Source organism: Tinamus guttatus, unplaced genomic scaffold (assembly GCF_059628265.1).
Source record: "Tinamus guttatus ecotype Peru unplaced genomic scaffold, ASM5962826v1 Tinamus_guttatus_pri_ptg000372l, whole genome shotgun sequence".
Classification (NCBI taxonomy): Eukaryota; Metazoa; Chordata; class Aves; order Tinamiformes; family Tinamidae; genus Tinamus; species Tinamus guttatus.
In genome coordinates this window covers 432,157-459,778 of record NW_028288906.1, presented here as the reverse complement: position 1 = coordinate 459,778, position 27,622 = coordinate 432,157, and the positions used below count along the sequence as shown (strand labels likewise).

General features: G+C 39.1%; 2 protein-coding genes across 6 annotated transcripts in view; both read right to left on the bottom strand.

The window, feature by feature from the left end:
• Positions 1-251: 251 nt before the first annotated feature.
• Positions 252-16,026, bottom strand: FKTN (fukutin). Of its 2 annotated transcripts, XM_088530419.1 has the most exons (9): positions 15,913-16,026; positions 14,825-14,884; positions 11,205-11,412; positions 8,850-9,123; positions 7,285-7,417; positions 5,623-5,752; positions 4,350-4,483; positions 2,973-3,100; positions 252-466 (listed from the first exon to the last, which is right to left on the bottom strand). In XM_088530419.1, the coding sequence occupies exons 1-9, from the start codon at positions 16,015-16,017 to the stop codon at positions 253-255; spliced, it is 1,386 nt and encodes a 461-aa protein (XP_088386545.1). In that variant the 5' UTR covers positions 16,018-16,026; the 3' UTR covers position 252. The 2 variants fall into 2 exon arrangements, with proteins under 2 accessions (XP_088386545.1, XP_088386546.1); XM_088530420.1 differs by lacking the exon at positions 14,825-14,884 and having other exon boundaries at positions 15,913-16,021.
• A 3,273-nt stretch (positions 16,027-19,299) lies between these two features.
• Positions 19,300-27,622, bottom strand: part of FSD1L (fibronectin type III and SPRY domain containing 1 like) — a 28,060-nt gene continuing 19,737 nt past the window's right edge. Inside the window, exons 9-14 of one of the 4 annotated variants that reach the window (XM_088530415.1) lie at positions 26,665-26,791; positions 26,185-26,217; positions 22,889-22,986; positions 22,182-22,433; positions 21,746-21,834; positions 19,300-19,963 (exon numbers count right to left, since the gene is read on the bottom strand). In XM_088530415.1, coding sequence (XP_088386541.1) covers positions 19,841-19,963; positions 21,746-21,834; positions 22,182-22,433; positions 22,889-22,986; positions 26,185-26,217; positions 26,665-26,791 — 722 coding nt within the window. In that variant the 3' untranslated portion in view covers positions 19,300-19,840. The remainder of the gene's footprint in view (positions 19,964-21,745; positions 21,835-22,181; positions 22,434-22,888; positions 22,987-26,184; positions 26,218-26,664; positions 26,792-27,622) is intronic. The other 3 variants (XM_088530416.1, XM_088530417.1, XM_088530418.1) reach the window with 3 other exon arrangements.

The following is a 27,622-nucleotide window of genomic DNA, read 5'->3' as shown; positions in this document are numbered from 1 at the left end:
ATCTGCCCATAAGTTTTCTTCTTCGCTATATTCCCTTTGTTTTTCTTTGCCTTTTGCCTTCTCTTCGATTCCCACATCCAGCCTTCAGTTTCTTCCTTGGACTGTGTCTGGAAGAACACACGACGAAGGTAACTATTAATTAAAAGAAACGTAAACGTCTCCTCAGATGAGGATGGGACCTTACAAAAGGAATGCATCTTGATACCTTAAGCAGAAGGGAAGTGACAAGCTGCTCCACGGCTAGCCAGGCCATCAGTAGATCTGGATGACTTCGTCCCACTCTTGGACGGGCCAGACCCCGTTGTCCTGGACGTTGGATGGGGAGCTCTTCCAGTCCCACGTCTTCACGGGAACCCTCCAGTCGGGGCCGTAGTTGGCCTCCACGTACTGCAGGGTTTCACAGGGCACGTGCACCTTGAGTTCCACAAACTCAGTCCAACACAGAGTGAACTTGGGAAAGAGATACCTGCACCATAAGAGAATTCGACCGTTAGCAGGAGAATGAGGTGCAAATCTGCTTAAATCTGTGCAGAGAGGAAGCAACTGCAAGTCACCAGGTTATTTTATGGTTTCTCTCAATACCTATCTTCCTGCCTGAGAGACACTTATTAATTACTTATTAGACAGCAGAGTTATCAACAATAGCCAAGCACAATATTTACCACACATCCTTGATTCTATTGCTTTTTATCCCTACACTATTCTGTCACCTAAGTAGGAAATTATTTAGTTCTCATCTCCACATTTCCCTCAAATTGGATTTAACAGTATTTATATAGGTGGCAGGAGCTTCAATATACGTTAATTTTTGAGGGGATTTTTGGTAAAAGCAGCATGAAAGACAGTCAGGTCTCGAAATAAGAAAGCTAGCATAAAAAATGTCCAAACCCCAGAAAAATAACTTGTTTTCAAGACAGGTTTCCACCTTCCTTCAATGGGATCAAACAAAGCACGTTTAAACATGCTGCCAAAGTCAGAGCAGCTGCAAAGTATTAAGACACAGTTGCCACCCTATACTTTTTGAAGACTGTTTGGCCTACTTAAATTAAAAAATAAAACACAACTTCGCTCTGCATCTGTTATTTTCTCTCGAAGGGCCAACAGGAGCTTTACCTGTATGTTACCAGTGGAAACGTAAAGATTTGCACAGCAAATGCACAGCAGAAATGCAAGGATAAATTCCCCAGACTCATCAGAATGAGGGCAGAGCCCAGCTGCAAAACGAGCAAACACCAGAGCCTGTGTGCAGAGCAGCACCCCCAGGTCTGAGGTCATGAAAGCTTGCAGGGAAAAAGTTACTTTTAAATTGCATTTTGAATGATGATTGATTAAAAAGAAATCATAGGTACCTTGCCCCTTGGGAAGGGAAGAAGACTTGCATGAGCTAAAAATCCAACATATTCCTTAAAGCATAAAGCTAATATTATTTCTAAATAGTGAACAAACAGTTCAGAACATAAAACTACCTCAATTTTATTTCTTAAGTGGAAAAAAAAAATAATCAAGCACTTCTGGATTTATATCCAGGGGCTGACTACTGAATAGCTCTAAACTAAACCTTGAGTCAAAAAACAACAGGTACCAAGGTGAAGACAAGGTAGACAAACTTTATCTGTGGGCTTATGATCATAAAGTAGATATTCAGCCCTTATTAATTACAGAAATAATCCGATAACAAACAAAATTGAATTACTGTGGATGTGCACATGGAAAACTAGCAGCAAGCCCCTGAAATGATGTAACCCAGCAAACAATTTTGAATAGTCAGTTTTAAGGAGAATAAACAGGTATTTTTCACCAAAACAGTGACTTAACTACTATTAAAATATTTACTTTCACTACAGAAAACACATAGCTTCCCACTGATACTTCTCACCACCAGAAACCTTGCCAATCATTTGCTCATTCCAAGTGGCTGGGATAAAGCCACATTATTAATGCACTATTAATATTAATACACTATTTTGCATACATACCTCACTTTTTTTTTTTAATTTCAGTCTCATTTTGGGCTGAATACAGTTATTAAGATAGTAGATTTTTTTTTTAAAAAAAAGAAATGACAGAAAAATGGAAAAAATTATTGTTTAATGAACGCCCGAATTTCATAACAACTCCAGCATCTCAGGATACAGGAGCTGTAACTCAGCACATGCACACGGATTCAAATTCCCTTTCTGTTCTCACGCCTAGGACTGGTCATAACAAGAGAAGAAAAATAAAAGAAAGAAAGAAAAATCCCAGCTCTCACGTACTCAACAGCCAATGCGCAAGGCCCTGCAACTGCTTCTTTCTAGGGTAAGTACAAAAACAATCTAATCATAAAAACAAGCTGAGTTTGCTGATAGATAAAAAAAAAAACTGCATTTATTAATACTGAAAGGAATGAAGCACGAAATGCGGAATCCTATTTCAAACTCCACTTTGAGAATGGGAACAACAAAATGATCTGCAGTAGTCATCTGTGCAGCTGTCATAACATTCAAACCTGTCAAAATCGTTAAACAAAATCCCCAAACCATGTTCTTTACTGTGTATGTGCACTTAAGACTTTCTGCCACAATGCTCTCATCAGGACAGATGCCCAAAGGTTAATTTTTTACTGCAAAATCAGAATATGCATATATCACACTTTTGAAGACTTCTTTTCTCATCATATCTCTTTGCCTTAGGCGCATTTCAGAGTGTCTGTGTGACAAACTGACAGGCCACCATTTTTTAAGATTTCACAAGAAAATCCACATTTGACAAGTCCAGCACCTTTCTAGTAAGACAAAGGGAATTCTCTTCACTTTTTGCAATTTCAAAGCCCAAAATCTCCACTGATTCCCCTCTGATGACTGCCTTGCCCCCAAGAGCAGAGTGCTGACTGCTGGCTCCAGAACTTCACCAGACAACACACAACACAGGATGCCAACACTAACTCGTTCAAGCCCTTTCTTACTAGAGATACAGATGCAGTAAGTTCATACTTAAATTTCTTGCCCGATTTGGCCTGAGTTCCTCCATTCCATATGTGGTCATCCTCTTCATAGAAGAAAAAAATATCAAGTTTTATATCACCTTCTCCCTGGAAAGACAGTTCCAAGCTGTCCTCTACCTGCAAGACAAACACATACACTCATAAAAAATAATGAAAAAAAATGTAGGGCTACTTACGCCAGCAGGTTTCAAAGACCAAGGTTATTCCGTTCCGTGCTGCAGTGTGTCTCCTGTGCCAACTGAGGAGAATACACTGAGTCACCAACTTCTTATTTTGATGCCTTGAGAAAACTGGGAATTTTCTTCACCTTGATGGAGACTATCTTCTCCCTCTTCAATCTATCCCCAGCATCTCTAGCACCAAATCTCTGCTCTCTCCCACAAAGCCAATACCGAGCTCTTTATTTGGGCTTAACTGTAGGGTCCCTGTCTTTTGACAGGGAAGCAAGGACCAGTGGTTTCTTCAGGAATTTTTTCAGGACACCATAAGTGTAAAGAAAGATGGTGTCTAGTCCAAGCTACTTTTCATTCATTCACTTAACATGACAACAGATCAGCTTCTACAGCTGCATTTGCTATAATTTGAGCATCTGAATGAAAAGTGACCTTAAGCACCTTTCTTCACACAGCTCACAGTATCCTATCACATCCTAAGACTGTAGTTTGGTAGAAACTCCTCTTCAAAGAACACAGAAACCTCAGTGAATAGACACATAATTTAATAGCTGGCTTTGTTTAAAACACCTCTCTGATAAAACAACTACTCGCACCAGTTAGTGAAGTATCTCCTGAACTGTGGCTAAATCTCCATAACCCTCTAATTCTGCTTTTCCTCTTTATCCTTCAGGTTCTGTTCTATTTTGCTTTAGCAAAGCTAAGCAAAGGCCCACATAAGCTGATACTCTCCTCAAGCAACCCTTCCCTCTCTGCTAGCTTTGCAGAAAGTTACACAATCTGAGGGCTGTCACCATTCCTCATCGATGACCAGGCCAATTCAGCACCAAAGATCAAATTCCACCTTAATTTTTTAGTGTCTCTAGCATCAATTAAAATAAATTAGATGCCTTTAAAGTTAATTTAAAAGTTCTGTAAGGTAGAATTCATACTCTCCAAACAGGACTGGGGCTATGAAAAGCGTTCTGCATAGTCACACACTGCCCAAGAGAACACATAAAAGTCAATAAAACTGCATGTTGAAGTAGATCACTCATGAGTAAATATGTAGGTGATCTTCAAAGATCCAAGATATGTTCACTCTTCAAAGATCCAGGAAATAATCTGTAGCCAGACCTAGAATAATATACCTGAAATCAAAAAGAAAAAAAAAAAAAAAGATGCGTGAAGCAAATCATTCATTATCTGCATACCTTGCCAAATTTGTGCTTCAGTGGTAATCCTGCTTTCTGAAATGCTGGAATGATATCTGCTTTGTAGTCCCTTATGAAGATTCCCAAATCCACATCTTTGCTGTAAGGAATGATACTGCACTGTCTATACCAGCCTGAAGGAAAAAAAAAAAAAAAAAGAGAGAGAGAGAGAGAGAAATTAGTTAATTCAGAACCACGAGGTTCAGAACAGAACCCAGACACAGAGACAGACCTAAAGTAAACTAAGACCGAACTGACATAAGGTCAGCAGTTTGAGATCCTTCAAGGTGGCCATGAACAAGATCTCTCTTTTTGTAGTATTAAACTGACCATACTGAAGAAAACAAATACTATTCTACTTATAGTCAGCTCCCTTCTCCAGAAAGCCAAGAATGAGAGTGAAATCACTATCACTATTAAAGATACAATATCTTTAGTTTTCTAACCTAAAGGTCTTTAAAGAAAAAATATACATATATATATATATAGAAATATATATATATATATTTCTGGGCCCAGATATAGTCAGCAGAGAACAGTTACATGGATACAACTCTGCTTTTAATTTGAAACACATATGTCAAATAGCAAGACCTAAATCACCTTTTAATTTCTAAAACAAGATAAAGGTACATCATTTTGCCCATACCATTAAAGGAGTTTTTTGGTAAATGTCTGTTCAGAAGGTGATTGTCCATAAGACTGAACAAATGCAAGTCAAATGCTCATACGTACGGACTTACACTTTACCATAACTGGAGCAGATTCTATTCCTCCTGTGATAAACATATTACTTCCAACCTCTACAGAATCTGCAGTAATAGGCTGACACATAAAAGGTTGTGTTTTTAAATAAATGTAAACCACAATTAAAAAGACAGTCATAAATACTAACTGACATGCAAAGAAAATAAGGTGACAGTATATAGGAGCACCAGAGAAACGTGTATTTTCCAGCTACTACTTCAATGAATTGTGCGGCACAACTTAGGGAATTGCTGATTGCCTTCTAAGCTGTGATACAACAAGTGCTAAAAACACTACGTATTTGTCTTGCAGTTTGCTCATCATCTTCAAGGGTCAGGATTTCCAAGTAAAAGTATTTGATCAAAAGAAAAAAGTATTTGTTTGGATAGGGCTAATACAGAGCACCTGCCTCCCACCTTCCAACATACTAGCTGTTAACCTCAGCTTGTATCGTACAAGCAATAGAGGATGAAATGTTTAAAATTTCAGTTCAATTTTAAATAATGCAATATCACAAGTGCTTTACCAAGGCAGGTTCCACTGCTCAGCCAGAACATTACTCCCAGGTTATTTAATGTCAGGGCAGCCAGATGCAGCAGGGATTTTGCCTTTTTTCGGAACTCCACGGCATCCAGAGAGGTGTCATCAGGGTACAGCTAGAAAGCAAAGGAAGAGTAAACTATTTGCAGAGAGCAAACAATCTCTTCATTTTTCAGTGTCCTAAGAAAAAATAACCTTTATAAATTTTACGTATGTACTGTCTGGGAATTATTCTTCCCATGTTTGACAACATGCACTGAAATGGTAATTAAATGTGACTCTGAAAAGTCACACCTCAGCTTTTCCAAACCAGCAGAATGCAAATCAAACTAGGTGAAAAAATACGTGTATATGGCACCTCAATTCTCCAAGGGGACAGAAAGAGAATTAGACAGATTCTGAGCACATTACAAGTTTATTTGGCGCCACCAAGTGTTACAACTGAATCCTGACAACTCCTGCCACTTAGTAGTAATAATGTGCACAGAAAACAATGTCCATCTTCAGCTACAAAAATCCTGCTGCAAGATCTTTTGTAATGCAAACCCAGAAGCAGTATGGAAAAGCCTAGGCAAGCATCACCCTTCCGAGCACGTGGATGATGTACCAATCACTCAGCATCACTAATTTCACTGGGAGCTCCTCAAACACAGCTGAAACAAGAATTTACTTTCCTAAAGACCTGACAACTGCTGGTTTCAATACAAGGAGTATTCAGCACAAAGAGCCAAGCTCCAAAGTGCAATACACCTTCTAAGGCATGTTTTTCTATAAGAGGTGGCTTGTGCCTGTTTAAGCTGATTTCTGGACATCACAGGTAAAGCAACATCCCACATGTAGCCCTGTACATGCACAGGAAGACGGGATGGCTTTCACATACAGAGGCCAAAAGCGATCTTTGCCCCACGTTCTCAAACATCTGAAGAATGGAAACTCTGGAGTCCTCTTTTTGCCCCTTCCCACAGAGCTGGAAGCCACAGATTCAGTGACCTGATTCTCACTTTGTAGTATGAACTATTGTAATTCAATTTTATATCTCAATTCTTACCCCTCTGCCCCAGCAAGAAGTTTTCTACTACCTGCTAAATCACACATTAATACTCTGAAAACAGTGTTCTAAGCAGTGATGAAACCATTTGCTTACATAGAGAAAAAGGAATAGAAAAAAAAAGAATGTCTGAATAAATAGAATAAATATACCACTTCACATAAACACAGCTAGAATGGTGGAACTGCAGTGCATAGTTCAAATGAATAAAAAAACATTATTGAAAACCATGAGAATTTCCACAGGTTACACTTTTGACCACAAAGATATACAAAATCTTAAATCTTACTTACATGAAATACATTCAACAGTAACAAAAGTGAGAGAACTACGGGGTAGATAACCCGTATTTACAGTTCTTGATCATGGAAAGAAACACCCTCATGAACCAAAGAGAGTGATGATCTTTTCCAGTTTCTGAGGTAAAGTTTTGGTTTCATTACTATTTAGTAATTTCTGTGGATTAAGTCTCAGAGACTGTACTTTAAGTTCATATATGCAGTTCCATTCAAGCCAAACACGATGGAGAACGTGTAGGTTTGGGCACGTCAACGAGCAATTTACATTATGTCTCAGAGACACTATCTGATTACCACTAACCTGAAAGAAAGCCCGAGCTTCTCTGTACCTACATTCAAGAAATCTAGCATGTGGTATCTCCTCGAGAAAACTGGATGGATTTTGGGGAATTTGAACTTTTAAGTCATCAATGGAAACGGGCAGAAGTTCAGGCCTGCAAGGAAAGAAAAATTACCCCATTTAATTCCTTTATAAGCCACACACTGTCATCTCCTCCAGATCAAGTTAAAAACTCAACACACAGAATTGCCAATGATTCCTCTGTCCAGACATACCTAAAATTTCTTATAAAAGAAGAAGTTTCAACACATCCTTCACGCGTTTACAAACTGGAAATTGTCGCATAAAGAAGACTAAATGTTTATAAACCTTCCCTTCACATGAGAAATTACTGATTCCACTACAGACTCAGGACTTGCAGTAAATTTGTTCAAAGCTTTTAATCAGTGTATTTGAAGATTTGGGCTGTATTTTTTTAGTTGTCTACATACATATGCACTTAAGAATCTCAGTTCTGGCCTTTATTTTGAGGCCGTTGGCTTCAAAATACAAAACCTGTTCAGTTTTTGCATGAATGAGATGCAGTATTTAATAATTTTTGTAAATGACTTTTTATGTGTAAGTACATAACAAGTACAGATTCATGGTTTAAAAAGGGAGAAAGTGACCTCAATTTTATGAAAAAACACAGGTAGATTTATTTGAACCTGTCAGATGCTTGGCTGTTGCTGTCCAGTTTCTTATGGCTCACACCCATTCTTACCCAGTAAGTATATTATTCCTAAAAGTTAATGATTATGGGTCTGGTTTTGATAATCTTTTTTTTTTTTCCCCAGAAAGACTGGCAAGTAATATCACCAACTTCAACATTTATCCCAAGTAGGAGACCTCTCCATGTTTTAAGGGAGGATTAGGTGGAAGAGTTGGCTCATACCTTTGTGCTACAAAAATAACTTCTCTTTATTTATGTTCTTTAACACTACTCATTTAGACTATTATTAAATAAACTTCCATTGTTTACATTTTTTCTTGATGATCAACATTGAAATTACCTCTTTATTCAGCTTTTGGCTGCACTAATCACTACAGAATGCTGTCTGATTACGACTGCTGCTTTAATCTCAAATAACAGTGACATAACCCACATCCAATGCAACATTTATTTCAGAATACTTCAGATACAAAGTGACTGCCATCAGATACTTTTAAAGGTTAAGTCAGATGCGTCTTTTGGATATCAGAATATCTTTATGCATATCCGAAGTATATCTGCTATTACTAAATTTCTTGTTGCTTCTACTTCACCTCTCTCATTTTTGCGGTGGGGCTGGACTGGACGATCTCTAAGAGGCCCCTTCCAACTCCTACTATTCAGAGATTCTGTGATAAATAGTAGGAAATCCTAATTAGCAGATTATTTGGATTTATCTTTATGCCTTTGGTTTATCTAAACTTTGACAGCTTGATTATTGATGAGATGAATTTTACAACCTGATTTTTAGGAAGCACAGGGATTTTACATACGGGAGAAAGGAGTCATTGTGGAAGGGCTGTTACAGCTTTTTCCTCCTCTTTTGCAAACTCACTTTTCGTACGCCCCAGGGTAGCGACCGAAGTGGAGCTTCTGGAAAGGCACAAACTTTTTGTCCATCTGGTGCTTGAGCCTCAAGGGGCCGTGCCAGAGGTAGTGGCCGCTCCGCTCGTAGAAGACGACCAGGTGAATAGCATGGTTGGGCAGTTTGAAGATGTAGTGCAAGGGAATTTCCGTCCCGGACAGGTCGTCCATTCCGTCCAGGCGCGGGTCTTTGTGTAGGATCCTCAGCCACTGGAACCCCATCTTCTCTGCAGCTCTAAAAAGCTCTGCCTGAAAACGAGAGGGAGAGACAAGATAAGGAGCACAGGAACAAAACACGAGTTATTACAGCACTTAGCACCAGCCTGTAATATTCCCAGTTTTCGTGTTTAGAGGCAAGCACAAACTACCCAAAGCAGAAGGCTGAATCCCAGCTACAGCCACCTGCAACTGCTCTTTTTCCTGGACTTTTTTCCCTCAAATTATTCAATAAAGCATCAAAGTAAATGCTGCAAGCTTTTTCTCTGACACTATATTAGGCTTGCTTTTGTAGCATCAAAAAATACCCCTTTACTGAAACTCTTTGATACAAAACAGAATCCAAAATCTCTCCCACAATTAATTCTACTTTCACTATTATAAGAAAATTATCCAAGTGCACAGATAGCTATCAGGAGATGTCACTCAGATTTTTGAAATATATTAATGCTAAAGCCAGTGATACACATTATTGGAGATTCTACTACTCCATCACTCCAAATTTCCATGAAAATCTCAAAGCCAAAACTTTTATAGTCTTCATGACTTCGGCTATTCTGTTCTATTTCTCTTCTATGCAAAAGAAGTATCTAAGTAGAGAATAAAACACTTTCCGAGAAATAATCTAAGCAGAAGTTTTTCTCCTAGATTCATCTCTAGTCATTGCTTCTTTCCGAGTAATTTTCTTTTTATATATTTTCTCATTATAGGTGCAGTTTGCTTCCCTCCACTTTTTGGCTATACAGCAACATCCTCAAAAGCTGACCATTTCAAAAAAAAAAAAAGTGTTTTCTTTGCACCCTTAAATGGGTTATTTGTCAGAATACCTCTTCTTTTTAACTCAAATTTTACTTTTTTAAATCCAAGACCAAAACCAAGAGTTCCATATTGAGACTAGGTCTGCTACTTTGGAGCTTCAAACCATCCTCAGAAGTTATTCTTGTACTGAATTGGGCACTCCTGAGTCCTTAAATAATACCATTAATGAGTACACAATTACTGAAAAACTTATTTTATGCTTTATACTAGTCTAAATGCCATCAGCCACTAAACACCAACGTCAGGTAACATGCAAGCCAACAGACTTCAGTATTTTTATTTAAAAAAGGTATTGCAGACATTCTAAAAACTTTTGATTATCAGAAATAACTCTTAATGTATCCACCCTGAAGGGTGTTATACAGGTCTATCAGTTTCTCTGTTGCATGCCACAGATAAGATCAATGAGTCAAAAAGCAAGAGGGAGGGGGCATTACTACAACAGTATTACAATACAGATACAGCCCTCTTCTCCACTTAAATCCTTAACTGCAATGGGAAAAACAACCCAGATCCTGAGCGCCACTGCACTTCACTTGAGTAGGGTTGCTTCAGCAAAGCAGCATTAACATAAGCTTAAGAAAAAAATCTCTAGTTTGTATATATTAACATATATTCCCACATATATTCCCATATGGCATGTGGTTGATACAGGATAAAATGCAATCTAAGACTACTTCATCATATGTTAGACCTGTTTTCATCATGTTCACTGAAAAACCTAAAACACCAAAGGTATAGGTCCTGGCACATTAAATAGACAAGATAAAATCCTGTAAGTAAAGAGAGGTACAAAATAAAGTGGTCCTAAAAGAAATGTAACCTTGCAGCCTACACTGTTTTTTTCCAGTTTGGTCACATCAATTCCTCTACTTTGCAACTCGAGACCTACCATGGGTACATCTCCATGATGGGCTTAAGGTTTCCTTCTTCCTTCCTAACAAGATACTTTATTTTTTTTTTTTTTTGTAGACAGCCTCTTCTTAAAACTGCTTATGAGTATTGTTGACTGCCTTTAAAAACTTCTGGTTACCTGAAATGACTCTTAAAACATCCATCTTCTAAGCACTACTTTTGACTTCTTTCAAAGCATTGAGGTTTATATTCTCATGTAATGACTCATGTGCAGACTGCTGCACGGATACCTTCTGCTCCAGAAAAATGATTAGCAACAAGACTTTCTGTAAGATTCCCAGAGAATATATGCAGGGACCTTAATACAAACATGAAAACATTGTGTCACGAGACTCTAATTGCAATACACAAACATGAACTGGAGAAGAAAAGGCACCTACTTCATGTTTCCACGTTTTGTCCAGCAGTGCAAATGTAGTGAAGTCTCTTGGAGCACAGAAATACTTGCATTCTGGACTAGGGCTATCAGAAGTACTTCTGATCTGTTCAATGTCTTTATCAATCAGTCCCAGAACCAACGGATCAATCAAATACACTGGTATATTTTGACTGGATATCAAATCTAGGAACTTCTTAACCACATGCTGTTTGATAGAGAGAAAAAAAAAAAAACACGTTAGAAACCTTTACTCCACATATGCAAAGGTTAGTACTTAAAACTACAGACCTATAGAAACAAGGAACTCTTATCTCCCAAACAGGACTCCGATCTCTTCCGAGCATGAGCTTTACTTCCACAAACGGTTGTGCACACAGAAACTTTCTATTTCAGAAGAATGGCCTGGCCCTTCCGAGTCCCTAAGCCTTTTAGAGTGGTATATTTCTAAAAGTTAGAGAAGCAGTTAGAAGACTGAGCTATAAGGTACTTAAATAAACGAGAGACAACAGGACCCGACGGGAAGCAGCTGTGCCTGCTGAGGGAAGTGACTGATGTCACTCTCAAGCTGATCTCCAGAGAGGCTGTAGTGATGGGGAACTGCTCCTGGAGCTCCCAAAGGAAATGGCAAACGCAGTGCCATTTTCAGAAAGCACGGGAATGCTAACCATCTTAACCTCATTCCCAAGAAGCCTCTGGAACAAGCCCCTGGAAAGGCACATCCAAGCACATGAGGGACAAGACCACCGCTAGGAAGGACAACAGCTTTACCAAGGACAATATGGTAAATAATAATAATCATCATCATCCTGATTATCTCCGAGGAAGAAGTCTGCAGCCTGTGGACAAGGGGAAAACAGTGCATGCTGCTCACCCTGACTTCAGCAAGATTTTTAATCCACTCCACGCCTAAAGGGCTGCGATACAGACGACAGGACCATGTGCTGTGCCCAGACCAGCTCCATGGGGCTCACGCCTGATGAACAGCTCCGCGGCTGGACACTTGCTGGACACTCCTGGCACCTCAGCAGTGAGCAGGACTGGCCAGCTTTGGTTCATGGCTTTAACAGCAATCTGCAGGACGGCCACACCAGGCACGCACTGGGCTGCACCTGCAACAGAGCAACCTCGAGGTCCACAGACCTCATCGGCCCTCTGGGTCTGGCTCTCGTCACACTGGGTTTGGAGTCTGATCTGCAGCTCTGGGCTCCCTCCAGGACTAAGTGGACTCTGACTTACTGGAATGAGTCCAGTGAAGGGACCAGAGCACAGGAAATGCCTGTGACAACTGGGTTTGTTCAGCCTCTGGAAGATGGGAGGGAGATCCAATTCCTATTTCCTACTACAGAACATGAGGGTCCAGGGAGATGGAGCTGCACTCTGGCAAGTTGAAAGGTGCTCACCATGACTAACAACACAGAAAATCCTTACCCTCACGTCTGTAACTTTTTGTGTCCAGTCAAACACTGGAATAGAGGCCCATAGAGCTTTTGAGATCTCCGCCTTGGACATATTCAATGTTTAGCTAGTAAAAGACTGGAGTAATCCAGTCTAGTCAGCTCTGCTCTATCCTGAGTCTGGAATCTGCATGAATTAACAAATGACACTAGTAAAGAATACTGAATAAGGACCTCATATAGCCTCCAAGAGACTCTACGTGCAATAGATCAGTCACGGCAGATCCTTAAGGCAGACCAGCAAGGCCCTTCGTAGCAAACATTTTCCATGCTGTTCATGCTTTAGATTTTGTAAGGTTCAACAGAGACCTCTGGTGGAAAGAAAGAGTTTAGACTTTCTGGAAAAAAATAACTGCCTAACAATCTCAAAAAAAGGAGCAGTAAAATGAAGGAAGAAGGACGTGTACAGTCTTATCTTATAGAGTGGTTTAAAAATTATTGCTACATCTTCCGTTTATAGGAATAGTGATAACTCGTCATGAAACTGCTCTCAGAAGACTGAACGATGACTATACGAAATAGTCTATATCATGAGGAATCTGGAAAATAACATGGTGATATGCTTAGGAGGTGGATGCCTATTAAAAGCTTAGTATACATTTGCAAATTAATTACTACCTTGACAGAAATATATGATTTTTCTTGTTCTTTGATGCATATGCAGGGTGATTCAGCGAGAAGCGAAGTCCAAAGGCTGCTGTCCAGCCCTTCAGTACCAGCACAGCTGGGCATTCAACTATGGCCACCTTGCACAAGGAGCTAAAAGTGGTAGCAAGAGGATTCGGGCATTTATTACTCAACGCCGTGGAGAATTTCAGTTAAGTACATTTAAATGTACATGAAATACAGAAGATTTACAACAGTCATAGCTGCCCTGTTACTCAAAACCTGACTGTAATTGTTACATTTAAATGTATCAGTTAATGTCTTAATCTACAGCTCCAAAAAAAATTGGTATTTTAGTTAGAATGTGAGGCTTTATGATTTTACTATTTTTTTCTGTCATTTGACCAAAACTTAAGCTGGAACTTAAAGAACCAATAGAAAAAGATGGTCATGATTTCAAGCACCTAAGAAGAAATCATTTCAAATGAAATAGTCTGGACTCCTCGTGCAAGCACTTAAAGCAAGCTGCGAGTGGAACAGGTGCTTGACAGGGATGAGGAGCAATCTACTTTGTTACTAATAACCCTGTAAAATCAAGTTACCCATGAAGTTACTGCCAGCAAACAGTCCAGAGCAGTCTGTTTGGATTACCCCCAAGTACAGCTCTTAACAAGAGCATCTTCCCTCCTACTCAGCACAAACAAGTGTTTTAAGTGGCTATTTTGCTAACTAGCAACATATGTCAAACTGCATTTAAAGGAAAGCACACTCGGTTCTTAATTATCTGTGCTCTTCTTGGGAGATCCATTGACAAAATGACTTCTGTAGAACAGAAGGTCCAAACAAGTGCTAACTACAAATGTTATAACTGAGCTTCTGGTTCCCTCAGGCCAGCATGATGCTTTGATTGCCCTCAATATTGCAAAACTTAAATAAGTCATGACAAAAATTCCCTGCTGGAGTATCTAAGGGGACTCGTAGCACTGCTCCTGAACAATGGAATAAGGCAACTGGTAAATGTTGAAATGTAACACCTTTCTGCTTACAAGGAGCTTTATGACTCAGAACAAGCAAGCAATGCGAAATACAAGTGGCAGGTCAAACAGCTGAAGCAAGCAAAGAGGTATTTTGTGACATGGGAACTGCAACTAATTTTGTTACCATGCTACAATCCTGTCAAAAAAAGCTGCAGTAAGTCACAGTTTCCAGTATTTGGTTAAAAAGACCACAAAAGCCTTCATCAAAATTTCTACATCAGAAAGAACAGGTTTTGCCTCTTAAAATACAAACAACACTGTTAAGTACTGCACAGGCAAGGGCTGCAAAACTGTAATCCAATCTCGAGGCCCCTTTACACTGATATTTCCAAACACTTCATAGCACTATTTAGTGAAAAAAGTACCTTTTAGATCTTAATACAAACTGTCCAGAGGAGACGAAAGAGGGTTAGATCCACAGTCTGCAATTCTGCATGAGTTTTGTCAGATTTGCAGAGATACTATAAATTATAAATAAATATATATATAAAAATATATAAGTGAATGACGTTGTACATACCCATCTAGTGCTGTCTTGACCTGACTGGCTTCCTCTGCCTTTTGAAAAACCTGCTCCATTCTAGGAAGACCAAAGGAGAGAGGGAAAAAAAAAAGTTTAGTATGAATTACTCCTTAGGATTTCTTCAAATGCTTTTAGAGGCACTTAGGCAGTCGGCACCCTATAATAATGACTGTGATGACTGTGGTTATGCCGGCGATCTCAGCCCCATAGAGGATGTGCGGTCACGGCCAGCCCTTCTCGCTTAGTGTGTTTAGAGGGACGACACAGGCCCTGGGGACTCACAGACACGCAGGGGCTGCACGAGCAGCCCTCGGGTCTCTAAGCCCGTTTGCCACTATGTGTAAAATGGGAAGGTGACAGGCAAGCAGGCAAACACCACCGCGGGAAAGACAAGGTAGGGCCATTCCTCACTCTGCTCAGATGCAGTCCTAGAGAATTAAACCTGAACGAGAGTATAGCCCTATCATGAAGCCAAATGCCTCAGCTTCTGCCTTTGGAAAAATGTGAATCATTCACAGCCTTATTCGTTCATCTTTTCTAGTCAGAGAAGCCAAGGTGGATGGTGCAATGACAGTGCTAGGATTCCCTGCGTTTATCAGGAATGCCTTCACGTGGAAAAGGAGAGCCAGGAAACAGGATACCCACAAGGTCTTCTGCAAAAACAAAATGAAGGCACGCGGTTGACAGAAGTTCCTATAAACCACGAATTCCTCAGAAGAAGGGCGTTTCATTTCTAGCAATGCTTTCCGCGTTTCAGAAAGATTACCTTGAACAAATCATTTTAAATCACCACTTGAGGTACGAAAACGGGGTTTGGTCTTAAATGCCTTGAAAATTACAGAAAACGAACTACAGATACAGCATTGAGATGATTCTAAAAATCCCTACCAAGGATTCTAAAAACTCCTTATTCTTTTTCTAAAAGCTCTGCTTCTGAACAAGCCGGAGAGAATAAATTCCGGAGGCACAAATCCTGGGAGAACACACCATTTTCCCTGCCCGTTCCCGCCGCTGGAGGGGGGTTCCTGCAGCCAGGGCTCACCCTGCCCCCCGCGCCCCGCGGCGCCCGGCGGCGGCCGCGTTACCTTCAGCGCCGGGTGCGAGCGGTAGTAGTAGAGCTGGAAGAGCAGGAAGAGGAGGCTGGCGGCGCTGAGCAGGGCCAGGACCGCGCTCCGGTTGATCTTCTGCATCAGGCCGCGCGCCGCGCGCCGCCCGCCTCGCTGGGCGCCGCGGCCTCTCGCATCCTGCCCGCCCGCGGCGCTGCCCCGCGCGGCCGAGGGGCAGGGTCAGCGCCGCGCGGCGAGGAACCGACCCGAGCCGACCCGAGCCGGGCGGAACCGACCCGAAGGGCCCGGAACCCACACGACCCGCGCGGAACCGAGCGGCCCCGGCGGCGCTGCGGCTCCCGTGGGCGCCGCGCGCATGCGCGCGCCGCGCGGCGGCGCCATTTCCCGTTGCCGCCCGTTGTTTACGAACGGAGCCCGTTAACGGCCGGAGCGCGGCGGGGAGCAACGCGCGCGGAACAGACGGGCCCAGCACCGGCCGTGGTTTCAGAGCTGTTTATTGGTACAAAAGGGCAGTGTCGCGTACAAGGCGGAGCGCGGGCCGCGCACACAAACACACAGACAGGGCTCCCCGGCAGCGCGCCGGGAGAGCCGGATCCCCTGGGTCAGGTGTGCCCTTGGTTTCAGCGCAGGTCGCAGGAACAGGAAGCGGGTTTACAGGAAAAAAGAAAAAATCCCCATGAAAACGCCCACCAGGCTATAGCTGATATTCCCAACTAGGGCGTTTACAGAAGCAAAGTGTCACGTAGATGCTTTCCCTGAGGGAACCAGTGAGTTGCCCCAGTCGGGCTTCAGGAACAAGGACTGGAGTGGGATGAGGAAGGCTGCAGGGAACTGTACACTGTAAAGGGCCTGCTGCTCCTTTCCCACAGGACAGCAGTTCGGCATGGGAGGAAATGCTGATCTGGTGCTTTTAAGCAATCTTTTCGAAAAGTGATGTTCCCTGGTGGAGTTCAGTGAAAGTCAGAGTTCACTATAGCAAGGACTCGAGAGAAAACCTGTTTCTTACACCCAGTTATTTCAGTAACATAATTCTGATAATTAGAATACTAATGACCAGTTTACTAAGTACCATTAATAAAAACTGTTGTTTTGGTAGTACAGAAGAAAGTCCTCTGAGTAGCAGAGCTGAGTATTTACACCAGCAGACATATGTATATTGAACGCCCACACCTACAACTGCAAAGTGCAGCCCTTGAGAAGGTGGGGCTCGTTCAGGAGCTATCCCCAGAAGAGTAGCTGCGCAGGCCGCAGGCATCTCCCTCAGGAGCTTGCTCTGCAGGTGCACAGGTACCTTTTTTTTTTTTTTCCCCCCCTCTCCTCTCTCCTCCAGTTTACTTCATACAAACAGTGTCAACTGCTAAAAAGCATCACTAATACATTGGTTCTCAGTTTGAAACATACTAGTTCAAAAAGTCTAAAAAAAAAATCTAAAGTGCTTAAGGCAATTCTTCATATCCCATTATCCCACTAAAATAATGGGACTAGCTGTTAGCAGCAAAAGATTGACATCTGTGCAAACTAATATATAATAAATTCATCCTTTAAGTCACACATTAAGTCTACCTAGGATATTGGTTAAATGAAACCTTGGGAATCAAATAACAGTACGAAATACTTCAAGCTTCTTTCAAACTATACTACTATAACAGTGTTTAAAAAAATTACACTTTGTGTATAATCAGGTTTACCTTGCTTTACATCTTGCTAAAACAAGCTGGTAATTTAAATTTACATTTTAAATGTAAATGTAAATTTTAAATGTAAATTTACATTTACATCATGTTGGAGTTCACTCACAGTTATTCATCTATAGATAACAGTATTTGTGATACACAGATTCGGATGCTGTTCATTTAATAACCATGTCACCTTCCCATACCTTTACATTTCAAGGCTGACAATACTTAATTGACGAAGGAGGGTGCACCTCAACTGGTAATTGTTTTTACACTTTCCTCTGAAAAGAAAAAAAAAATTAACAACTAGCTTTGTTCATAATGCAATTTTTAGTGAAGTTTGACATAAGAAATGAACACTAAGGGCTCAACCTTACTGCCAAACTCAAAATTTCTCAAGAACAAAACTTTCTGAAACAAGTACTGAAATTAAGACTCAAATTTACTTTTCCACTGGGTATCACTGCCAGTTTATTACAAGCAAGTTCTCTTCTTAAGAAGTTTTGATAGACAAAAAGGACCCACTGATGTTAACAAGCATTAACATCAATGAACGGTCATGTTTTTAAGGATGAAAAGATTTACAGAAAAAAGAATACTTTGGCCCTGTAGAAAAGAAGCTGGTGCACTAGACAGTAGCAGTATGAATTTGAAACAGGTGAGTGAAATCTTCAATAACGAAACACCATTAATCCAAATATACATCTAAAAAATTCTAGTGTTCTTGATTAGAGGAAAACAGACTTGAACAGTAGATAAAACACGTAATTCTAACTGAAAAGGTTTAAGACCTTCCACAAAGAATAACATGCTATCTTTTGTCTTTTTTAGCTTTCCCACTAATTATTTGACTATTATTACTAACAAGCTTCCATTAAGAATTGAGATGAAAAAACACTCATGCTCCATTTCATTTGATTCAAAAAAACAGTTCCAAGAGCAAATGTGATGTTAGTTTGTAAAGCACTTCCTTGGCTTTAGACTTTCCACTTGCCCTAAGTAGAAAGTCCTGTAAAAGCCAGTCTGAGAAGTCCATGCATACGGTACAAGCTAGTATGTTAAGAGTGGAATGCTATAGATAAGCTCCATTTTCTAGATGAAAAAATCATACAATTTTGGGTCGTCTTTGGTTGTCCAGAAAGTACCAGTTGTTGGGCTAGCCAGAACATGGATTGCTCCAGTGTCTCCTGGGGCCAAGATCACATCCGTCACCACCAGGAGCTCAGATGCCACCTCTGCTCAGGACCAGCTGTGATATTGAGAGCTCTTTGAGAAGTCTTAGATAGCCTTGGAGCTGCTCCAGTAAAAGCCAGAAGATGCTTTAGCAAGAGCTTCCCTGCCTTCCTAGAGGGTTGCATTCACATGGCACGCTCACCTCTGCTCCCTATCTCAGCTGCAATGCTGTTATGCTACAGGCAGACAAGGACTGGTGGCTTAGCTTGTCCTTCCCATCTGAAATGGTAGGTAGAGTACAAACTGCCAATTATCAAAGTCCAGTTACAACACACTCAAAAAACTAGAATGTCAGAAATGGCCCAAAACTAAGGATATTTTAGGAACCATGCTGTGGCTTTAAAAATCTTGATTTTTGCTTCTCAATCTCATATCTACAGTACTACTTAGCTCAACAGCTGGCTATTATAAGCCTCTGTGGATGATAAAAGTGTTTAAGTGCCTTTACATTTTCACATTTTCTATAAATTCTGATAAACGTGAGCTGTACTCACTCTTCAAATACAATACTGAAGTGATTTATGGGAAACAATCCTTATCAGCACAGATTGGTCAGATTGTTGATTCATGGCTTGCCTACAACCTCTTACATGAATTAATGTATTCTTCTGAAATGTGTTTGTCATATCAAGTTCTATGTGGAAGCTCAGTAACAATAAAAAACTGTCAGGTGTTGCATGTTAGGACAGCTAAGAAAATAGCATTTGTCATATTCCTCATAGAAAAATAAAATTTATAACACAATGAATATTCCAAGTCCATAACAAAATACAAGTGCAGTATTAGAAAAGTACATAGCTACAGATCTTGATTTCCCCATCTGTTTTCCAAATACATAACAGTATTTTTCTGTTTGGCTCCATGGATTCACAGCAACTTCTTCCTAACACTTTAGTCAAAAACATTCGCACTAGTAGTACCCAGGCCTTAAAACAGCAGTGGGTAGCAAAGCCAGGTTAATCCAAGCCTCACGAGCTTCTGTGAGTAGCAACTATACAGAACAATCAATCAGCAATAGAACTGTTTAAATGGACAGGTTATTGAGTAACATTGTTTAGACTGCCAACTGAACCACTCAATCCATTTTCACTTTTCTGAAGCGTTTTCACAGCACTTGGCACCTGCAGCCCAGTACTCAATATAAGTCCACCACACCAGACCTAGGGAAGGGGAAAAAAGAGAAAAAGGTCAATAAAGAAGTGAAATTCAGGATATTTACACCTCTTTTCCTGCCCCTATACAGTAGTATTAACACAAAACCTGTCCTGCAACCACATTTGTTCTCTTGCTTTCCAGTCACAGCATTTTGCATAGAATTCTAGCCATGCTGAAGCTCATCTTAAGATCATTAGGCCCATAATGCTTCAACATAAGTTTATGTCTGTTCTTGCAACTATCTCTAAGAGCTAACACAATAAGACTTGCTTCTTCTCCAAGAACTGATTTACTAGTATCAACTACTCAGACTGATATTTCAAAGCAAAACTCATGTGCTAGAAAGCTGGTACTTAGTTCTGGTATGAACTGATGGAACTGTGACAATATAAGTATGGTATGAAAAATTAAGATGAGATGCTTCAGGTACACAGATGCAAGTGATCTCTATTCTACAACTGACAAACTAAAAAGAATGCATCTCCTTATTTATGAATATACTCGAATGGGAGCTGTATTATTTTGTTATTTTAAAGTGTTCATGCTAAAACAAGCAGTGTCTATAAGAGAATTCTACCATATTTACATTAAATAAGTTAAGTAACAAGCTACATTCTGCATAAGATGCAGGCAGCAAGCTGAACTGTTTCCCTGAATGCCTGGGGAACAGAGTCTGCCTTTGTGTTACATACATTTAAATACCAGATAGATGGCTAAGACATGTTCCAACTGCTCTAAAGCTAATCTGTTCTGAGTACTTTGATGGAAAAAAAAATAGAGTTAATTAAGTCCAATTGTTTAGTGGCTTTCAAATAAATAGCTACTAAAATCGAGACACACTGACAGTGTATCTAGCCAATACCATAAATGGAAATACATTTGTGATATCAAAAATGCAAGATGTTTGGATGTCAGATGAGAGAATATCTTGGCAAGTTACTTCTTTCCATTCCTCCTGCCTACCACAAAAACTGTCTCTATCACAGTTATAAACTATCATGCCATGCTTTTCATGGACTGAATTAAGATTACCAAAAAAAAAAAAAAAAAAAAGGAAAAAAGAAAAGAAATTAAAGCTATTCAGTGCCTATGCAGCTGAGTTGTTAGCATGAACTAGCACGCTGGTCTCCTTCACATCAGTAAGTTCTCAGACCCAGAGCCTGGTAGCACAGCACAATTCACATGCTTGGTGCTACAGAACTAAGGCCTCTAACTTCAGTTACTTATCAATAAATTATATCAATAAAGAAAACACAAAGAATTCTTTTCTCAAATTTTTGAATGGTTTGAGACTGTAGAATAGCAGCACATTTCCACTGCTTACATCCTGAAAAAACAAGTTATGCAAATTAGTGAAATGACTGGCAAGCAAAATCCCACAGAGCTTTTCAGCCTTGAAAGCTAGAACCTTCTTTGTTGGAGGGAAGAACCTGATCTAGCACCTGATCATGACGACAGCTCTGGCAGCTTTCAGCATCTTGGGCTTCTAGCTTCATCAGTTTGGATGAGTTACTGCAGCAGACTCATCAGCAACCAGCACATACAGTTAATTTAATCTAGAAGGACTTAATGATATTTTACTGACAGAAGAGACATCTAGGTGGGGAGCTCCCCCTGTTGAAGAGAATGGCTGTTAAAAGTACTATGTGAAGTCAAGAAGAAATAGTCAAGAAATGCATATATAGTTTTAATCAAACTGCATTCCCATTTTCCTCCTTTACTGAAACCTAATAACTGTATTTTGTAGAGAATTCAGTGCTATAAATTGGAAAAATTCAGATACTGACCATGAAGCCTGGTAGTAATGGTTGAGTAAATTTTGTTCTGAATGTATACAACAGTTGCTTTGAGTTTGCATTATAAAATGTGAGTTGACCTAAAAGAGGAAGAGAAGAAAAAAAAATTTACCAAAACCGGCCCAGCAAAAATATCCAAGATTGATCCCTCTCCAGGAGTAATTCTCTAGAACACATTAAGTACGGATCTTATCAAAGCCCACACTTTTGAAAACATTTCAGCTAGATGATTTATCACCTAAGTCTAGTGTCAATTCACACTACATGCAATATTACACAGAGTGGTCAGTCCCTTACTTTTGAAAGGGACTCTCAGTCAAGAAGTAATATTAATATACTTACACACTATTTATAGCCTAGTATTGCTTTAACTTGGTAACTTTAGTCAGATAACTTTTTACTTAGATCTCATAAAGTCATAATTTACCTCCATCAAAGTCACAGTATACTCCTATTCTGTCTGGAACAGGTATATCTAAAGTCCTGGCTTTATTATTATGTTTTGCTGAAAATGTGGTTTGCAGCCAGTTGTTGATATGGATGCACCAGCTTGAATTAGTCTTTCCCAGCTGGTCAAATTTTCCCAGGTTTTTATATGCTACTCCCACGCTGTAGGATTTGCAGTCCTTCTGGGCTCTAACCTCCCAGTAATGCTGTCCACTTTCAATAGCAGTGTCTCCTACAAAAAAAAAATAATAATAATGCTGTAATTAGATACTTAAGTGCTCGCTTCCTTGATGGCACCAAAGGTCTGCTCAGTTTCATTTCAACTAGAGACTTATAAATACAAAAATATCTAAACAAAAGAAATAACTCAAGTGAATAAGATGATCTCATTGTAAAGTAGAATACAGAGACAGTATTTTGTCACATCCACACAAAAGTTGTACTTAATATGAACCCCCCTTCAATAGCACTGACTGTCAGACATTAAGAGCCTTTTTACAATGATCTTAAAAGCATGAACACATTTGCTGAGGAAGGATATTCTAGTGTTGCATAGGCATAAATACTTCTGTGCAGGACAGCATCAAGTTCACAGCCTCGAATGAACTTGAGTGTTCCTTCAGACTCCTACCCTAACTGCCCTTCCACAGCACTACACACCTACTAGAAGTGAGAAGTTCACCTTACCCAACACTGTGTATGATTCACCAGTAAAACGATCTCTGCTGCCCCTCATTAAGGACCTTGGACTAAAAGATGTCCTCTTTGGAGACGGTGTACCACTTCTAAGGAGAAAAGAACATCAAAAATTTGCATGCTATTATAGAAATGCAAACTAAAGAATTTTTTCCATGCAAGATTCAATTAAGTTGCAATAAACATATATTAAAAATATTGAAATAACAGCTATCAGCTGCACTTAACACCAAGCAGTAGTGAGCTAGTAAACATGCACAAAGAAAGCAGAGAAGGAAGAGGTAATAGCCAGGAAAGATGCTAGGCATTGTGGTGAAACAAGCCCAGAAGCAGTTAAGACACAAAAAAAGCAGAAAAAAAGGCAGATGCGTGGCATAGTCTGAATGTGCGTCTGTAGAAAACTTAGAAACTAGGGAGTTCAGGTGGCTTTTTCTGCCCAAGAATCAAGTAAGTATGACTCCACTACAAATGCTTGGTGCATAGGCACCCAATAACTTCCAGTATCGGGAAATGAGGAAAACTCCAATTACGGGTTCAAGGTAGGTTTTTCAGCACATGTAGGACTTGCATAAACAATGAATAAAGTCCCAGGGAAAAAAAAAAAGTGCAAGCCAAATAGCAAAGAACTTCAAAAAGAGCAGTTACCAAATTTAAGTACCTAACTCCAGTCAAGAAAGGTTTACATCTTCTAATCATACTTTCAAAGACGTAAGGAATAGCAAAATAAATGAAGAAACACTTTGCCCTGGAAAACAGTCTAATAAGGAATCACTTGCCTCAGAGAACAATTTTAAATGACTGAATTTAAACATTTTATTTGACTTGGGTTATGGCCTCAAAAAGAACTACTAGCAATTTAAAATTAACATCCCCATAGGCTGACTGTAGTGAATGTTAAAAGCTTGGAGACAAGGAAACATCTCAGGTTTTTGTTCTTAAAAGCAAATTTTAACTTCCCAAGGATGTCTAAGCAGTCTACAGTTAAATTTCTTTCTTTCTGAACAATATGAAGCAAACGTCATGCTGAACTGCAGAGTCATTTTTAAATACTCTTTCCTTATAGCTTATCGTGTTTTAACCTTTGAAATGTTACTGCAGTAAGAATGCTTTTTCTCCAACTCAACTTCTTTTAAATTTCATGGTATTACTATGATGTTACAATTAGAGATGGGCAAAGTTGTTAACTTAAATGTCCAGTACTGTATTTTAATTTGCTTCCTTTTAGATTCACTGAACATGGATTTGAAACTTTCTAGAATTATTTCCAAATAGTATTTCACGAACAGGCATTTTGAGCTTTTTGCTCAGTACCACTACATCCACAAAATAACATGGGGAAAAAAAAAAAAAAAAAAAAAAAAAAAAGCTGAGTGGCATAAAGCTTTCATGCCGAAGCATTCTAGAATCTCTGGTTCCAACTACACAACTAAGTTCTTTTAACACAGTTAAAGAATCCTACAACAAATCACTTTTCAAACTGCCAAAAATAGTTGTCTACCTTAACTTTCCTAATTTAGTATATACATTTGACAGTATTTATCAGAAGCCATGTTAAGTTTCTAAATTGCTTTTCAAGAGTTACATGAAAAGGGTGAGAGTACACTATGCAGTGTAGACCACATCAAATGCTCTATTAACAGGAGGAAAAAAAAAAAAAAAAAGTAGTTTACTTACCAAAAGAAAAAGCAGCAAGGGATTGCATGGAAGAAAAACAGCAAAGCCAAGAATTAAAGCATAAATTAAGCGAGAACACACTCATGGCAGATTCTACCCTACTCTAAACGTGCCACTGCCATTCACTTGCATTTCCATTAAAAAAATAAAATAAAATAAAAAATAAACACTTTCTTTTAGATCAGCTAAGAATGAGTTAATGCAGAAAGCAGTCTGGCCATTTAGAGAAACACTAAAAAAAAAAAAGCAGTTGCTCTGCTACCTTTGACACAACATTAGGAAGACACAAACTGGTAGGTCTTCAACAACATTTTTTTTTGTTCAAATCATCTGCAAACAGCCATGAGTTGGCTTGCTCTACTCAAATCTAATAGCCTTTAACAGTTCAGACAGTGACATTTAGCATTAGGCATAAAAGTATGAAAAGTGTGTTTTTCAGTGATAAAGTCTCTTTCAAAAGAAAAAGGAAATACATTTCACAGAAATGAGTCAGTTTTGTGATAGTTTTCCATTACAGTAAATGTATTCATTTCTTCCAATATTCAGTGAAAAAATATTCTAGTCTCATCACTAGGATTGTCATCTACAACACTGCAGTTAGTCATAATCGTCTTACCCATTTCAGATAAGAGCATACATTTTAAGCAATATGATTTGTCTTTCAGAGAAAAAAGTAAAATAATAGATATTTAAAGTTATCTAGAAGCTTTATTCCAGTCTATGAAATCTGTTAAAGTTAGTTTAGTGTCTTGTTTTCACCAGCATCTTCCCAGGCTTTAAAAGTCACACACTTGATGTTTAACATACAAAATTACACACCTTTTCATCAAGCATGGACCAAGCTGCAAGTTTTCTCTCTAAGGTAAAATATTTGCATAGATACTCTTACAAGAAACAAAAGCCTTCTGCAAGAAATTAAGAACCTGTGGGTTCTAATTTGAGTTTTGTTCTACACCTTCTATATCAGTGATATTAGAGGAAAAAAAGTGATTTTTAGAAAAAGTTATGAAAAAATATATTGTAAACAATTGCATAGTTAGAACAGTTAAACATTTTAACTGCTTTTACTGAATTGTACTGAAAATACAATTTCCTATTTTGAACAGCTGTAGTCAGTAACTCAGTTCAGCCTGTTTGAAAGTAAAACTCCAAGCTAGCTGATATTTCATCTCTCAAGATGCAACAAGATATCAATGGCAACAAGTATTTGAATCAAAAATAAATACAAAAACAATTTAAACCCATGGAAATACTCTTGACTGCATTTGTGAAAAATCTAGTGTGTCATTGTGTGCCGAACGTTCTAAGCCTCAAAGACTGATAAGTAACAGCCGTCTTTGTACTGGGACTTGAGTACAGTTTACTGCAAATAAGGTCCCTCGCTCTAAGAAATATTCTTCCAGGAGCACTGTTTTCTGCTCACTGAAAAAGAGACATATCCATGATTCCAAACTAAATTTCTAAAGTACTTGAGAAGTGCATATGTACTGCCTTAGTCACTGACAAAGGCTATTAGATTGCTTGATCTAAGGAGACATAGGAACAAAGGGAAAGCCCTGAAGATTGCAGCAAAACTAGAAGCTGTGTCCTAGGAACAGGAGGTACGTTATCACCTTTTACTGCTCTTCAGTACAGGATTGTGGCCACTGTCAGACAGAAATAAGCAGTTATTAAACAACGGTTCTATCAGATATAGTACATTATCCCCAGTCCAAAGATGCCTCTTAAGAATTTTTTACTGTGCCTCTTGACATTACATAGCAATAGGGAAAGTAACGCATACATAAATTATGCCACTCCACGCTGCCTGGAAAGGACAAACTGGAAACTTAAGAGCAAGCAAGTCATGCTCGGTCAACTAATCTGTCTTTGAGGAAAAAGTCTTCATTCTTTATTTCCTCTCCCCTGTAATGAACAGTTTCTCCAAAGCAATACTGAGTCAAACTTCCTTTAATGTTCCACTGTTCTGCCAGTCATATGAGTACCCAGAGAAGTGAAATTGTTTCAATTTCCCACTGTTCTCCCTTTCTTTAACTGCCAGGTAAGACATTCCAGACAATAAAAATCTTCACAAATCAAGTTATAATTCTTACCTGCCTTTATTCTCCTTTCCTTTTATTTTTTCTTGGCCTTTACCTCCAGTAGGATCCCATTCAACGTAAGTGTCTTCAACTTTCAAGTTCAGATGAGACGAAGTATTGTCCAAATTGAACACAAATGCTGGTAAAGAAAAGATATGAAACAGTAAAAACATTAAGTGTTGCCCTCTCTTGATGGGTATTTTTACAAAAAAAAAAAAAAAAAAAAAGCTGTGGAAAACTTGTAACCACAGCAACTATGCAGCTTCATAAAATTTCAGTTTACTAGTCCAATACTTAAAATCAAGGTAAAGAGCCTCTCGAAGCGCAACTATTTATCTTCAGCCTGTAGCTTATTAAATACAACCTTTAAACCAGTGCTTTTCTGCTACCTGTAGCCTATTTATAATTGTATGAATCTACAGCAATAAATGTATGAAATCTATGTATGAATCCAATCGCAATAAAACTATTTCCATACTGTACAGCCCTCATTCTCTTAAGTGTTTTTGACTAATAAAGATTTTTAAACATGAAGAATATGATATTGACAAGATATTCCATACGTGGACACTAACCTAACTGTACAGCAGGCTGTAGATATTAAAACACTAGAGCATGCATGCAGCTAGCACTCTATTTATGTGCAGCCAAATCCATCATCTATGATGATGGATTGACTGAGCAATAAAACAATGCTCAGTCAATTAAAGACATTTACAGCCTATTTTATAAAGTGTCCTAATATCAAATTTTACAGGCTGCTAGTGAAAAAAATTGTACTTTAGATTTGTGAATTTGGAGTTCAACAATAAGTCTGAAAAACATAAAGTACATGGACCAAGTATATATTTTTATGGGCCAATTATTAAAGAAGGTGAACTGGATCCAGTATTAAAGTGCACATACACAATGAAGTTAACATGGACAGCATAACCTCATAGATTATCAAAATTATAATTGTTTCTAACAT

What these genes read in the sequence shown, in the direction of transcription:
- FKTN (XM_088530419.1), bottom strand. Translation starts at nt 16,017, where the DNA reads ATGCAGAAGATCAACCGGAGCGCGGTCCTGGCCCTGCTCAGCGCCGCC. An exon ending in GCTCGCACCCGGCGCTGAAG is followed by an intron (nt 14,885 to 15,912) that starts GTAACGCGGCCG and finishes TGGTCTTCCTAG; the next exon opens with AATGGAGCAGGTTTTTCAAA. An exon ending in TGAAGCACAAATTTGGCAAG is followed by an intron (nt 3,101 to 4,349) that starts GTATGCAGATAA and finishes TTTGTCTTGCAG; the next exon opens with GTAGAGGACAGCTTGGAACT.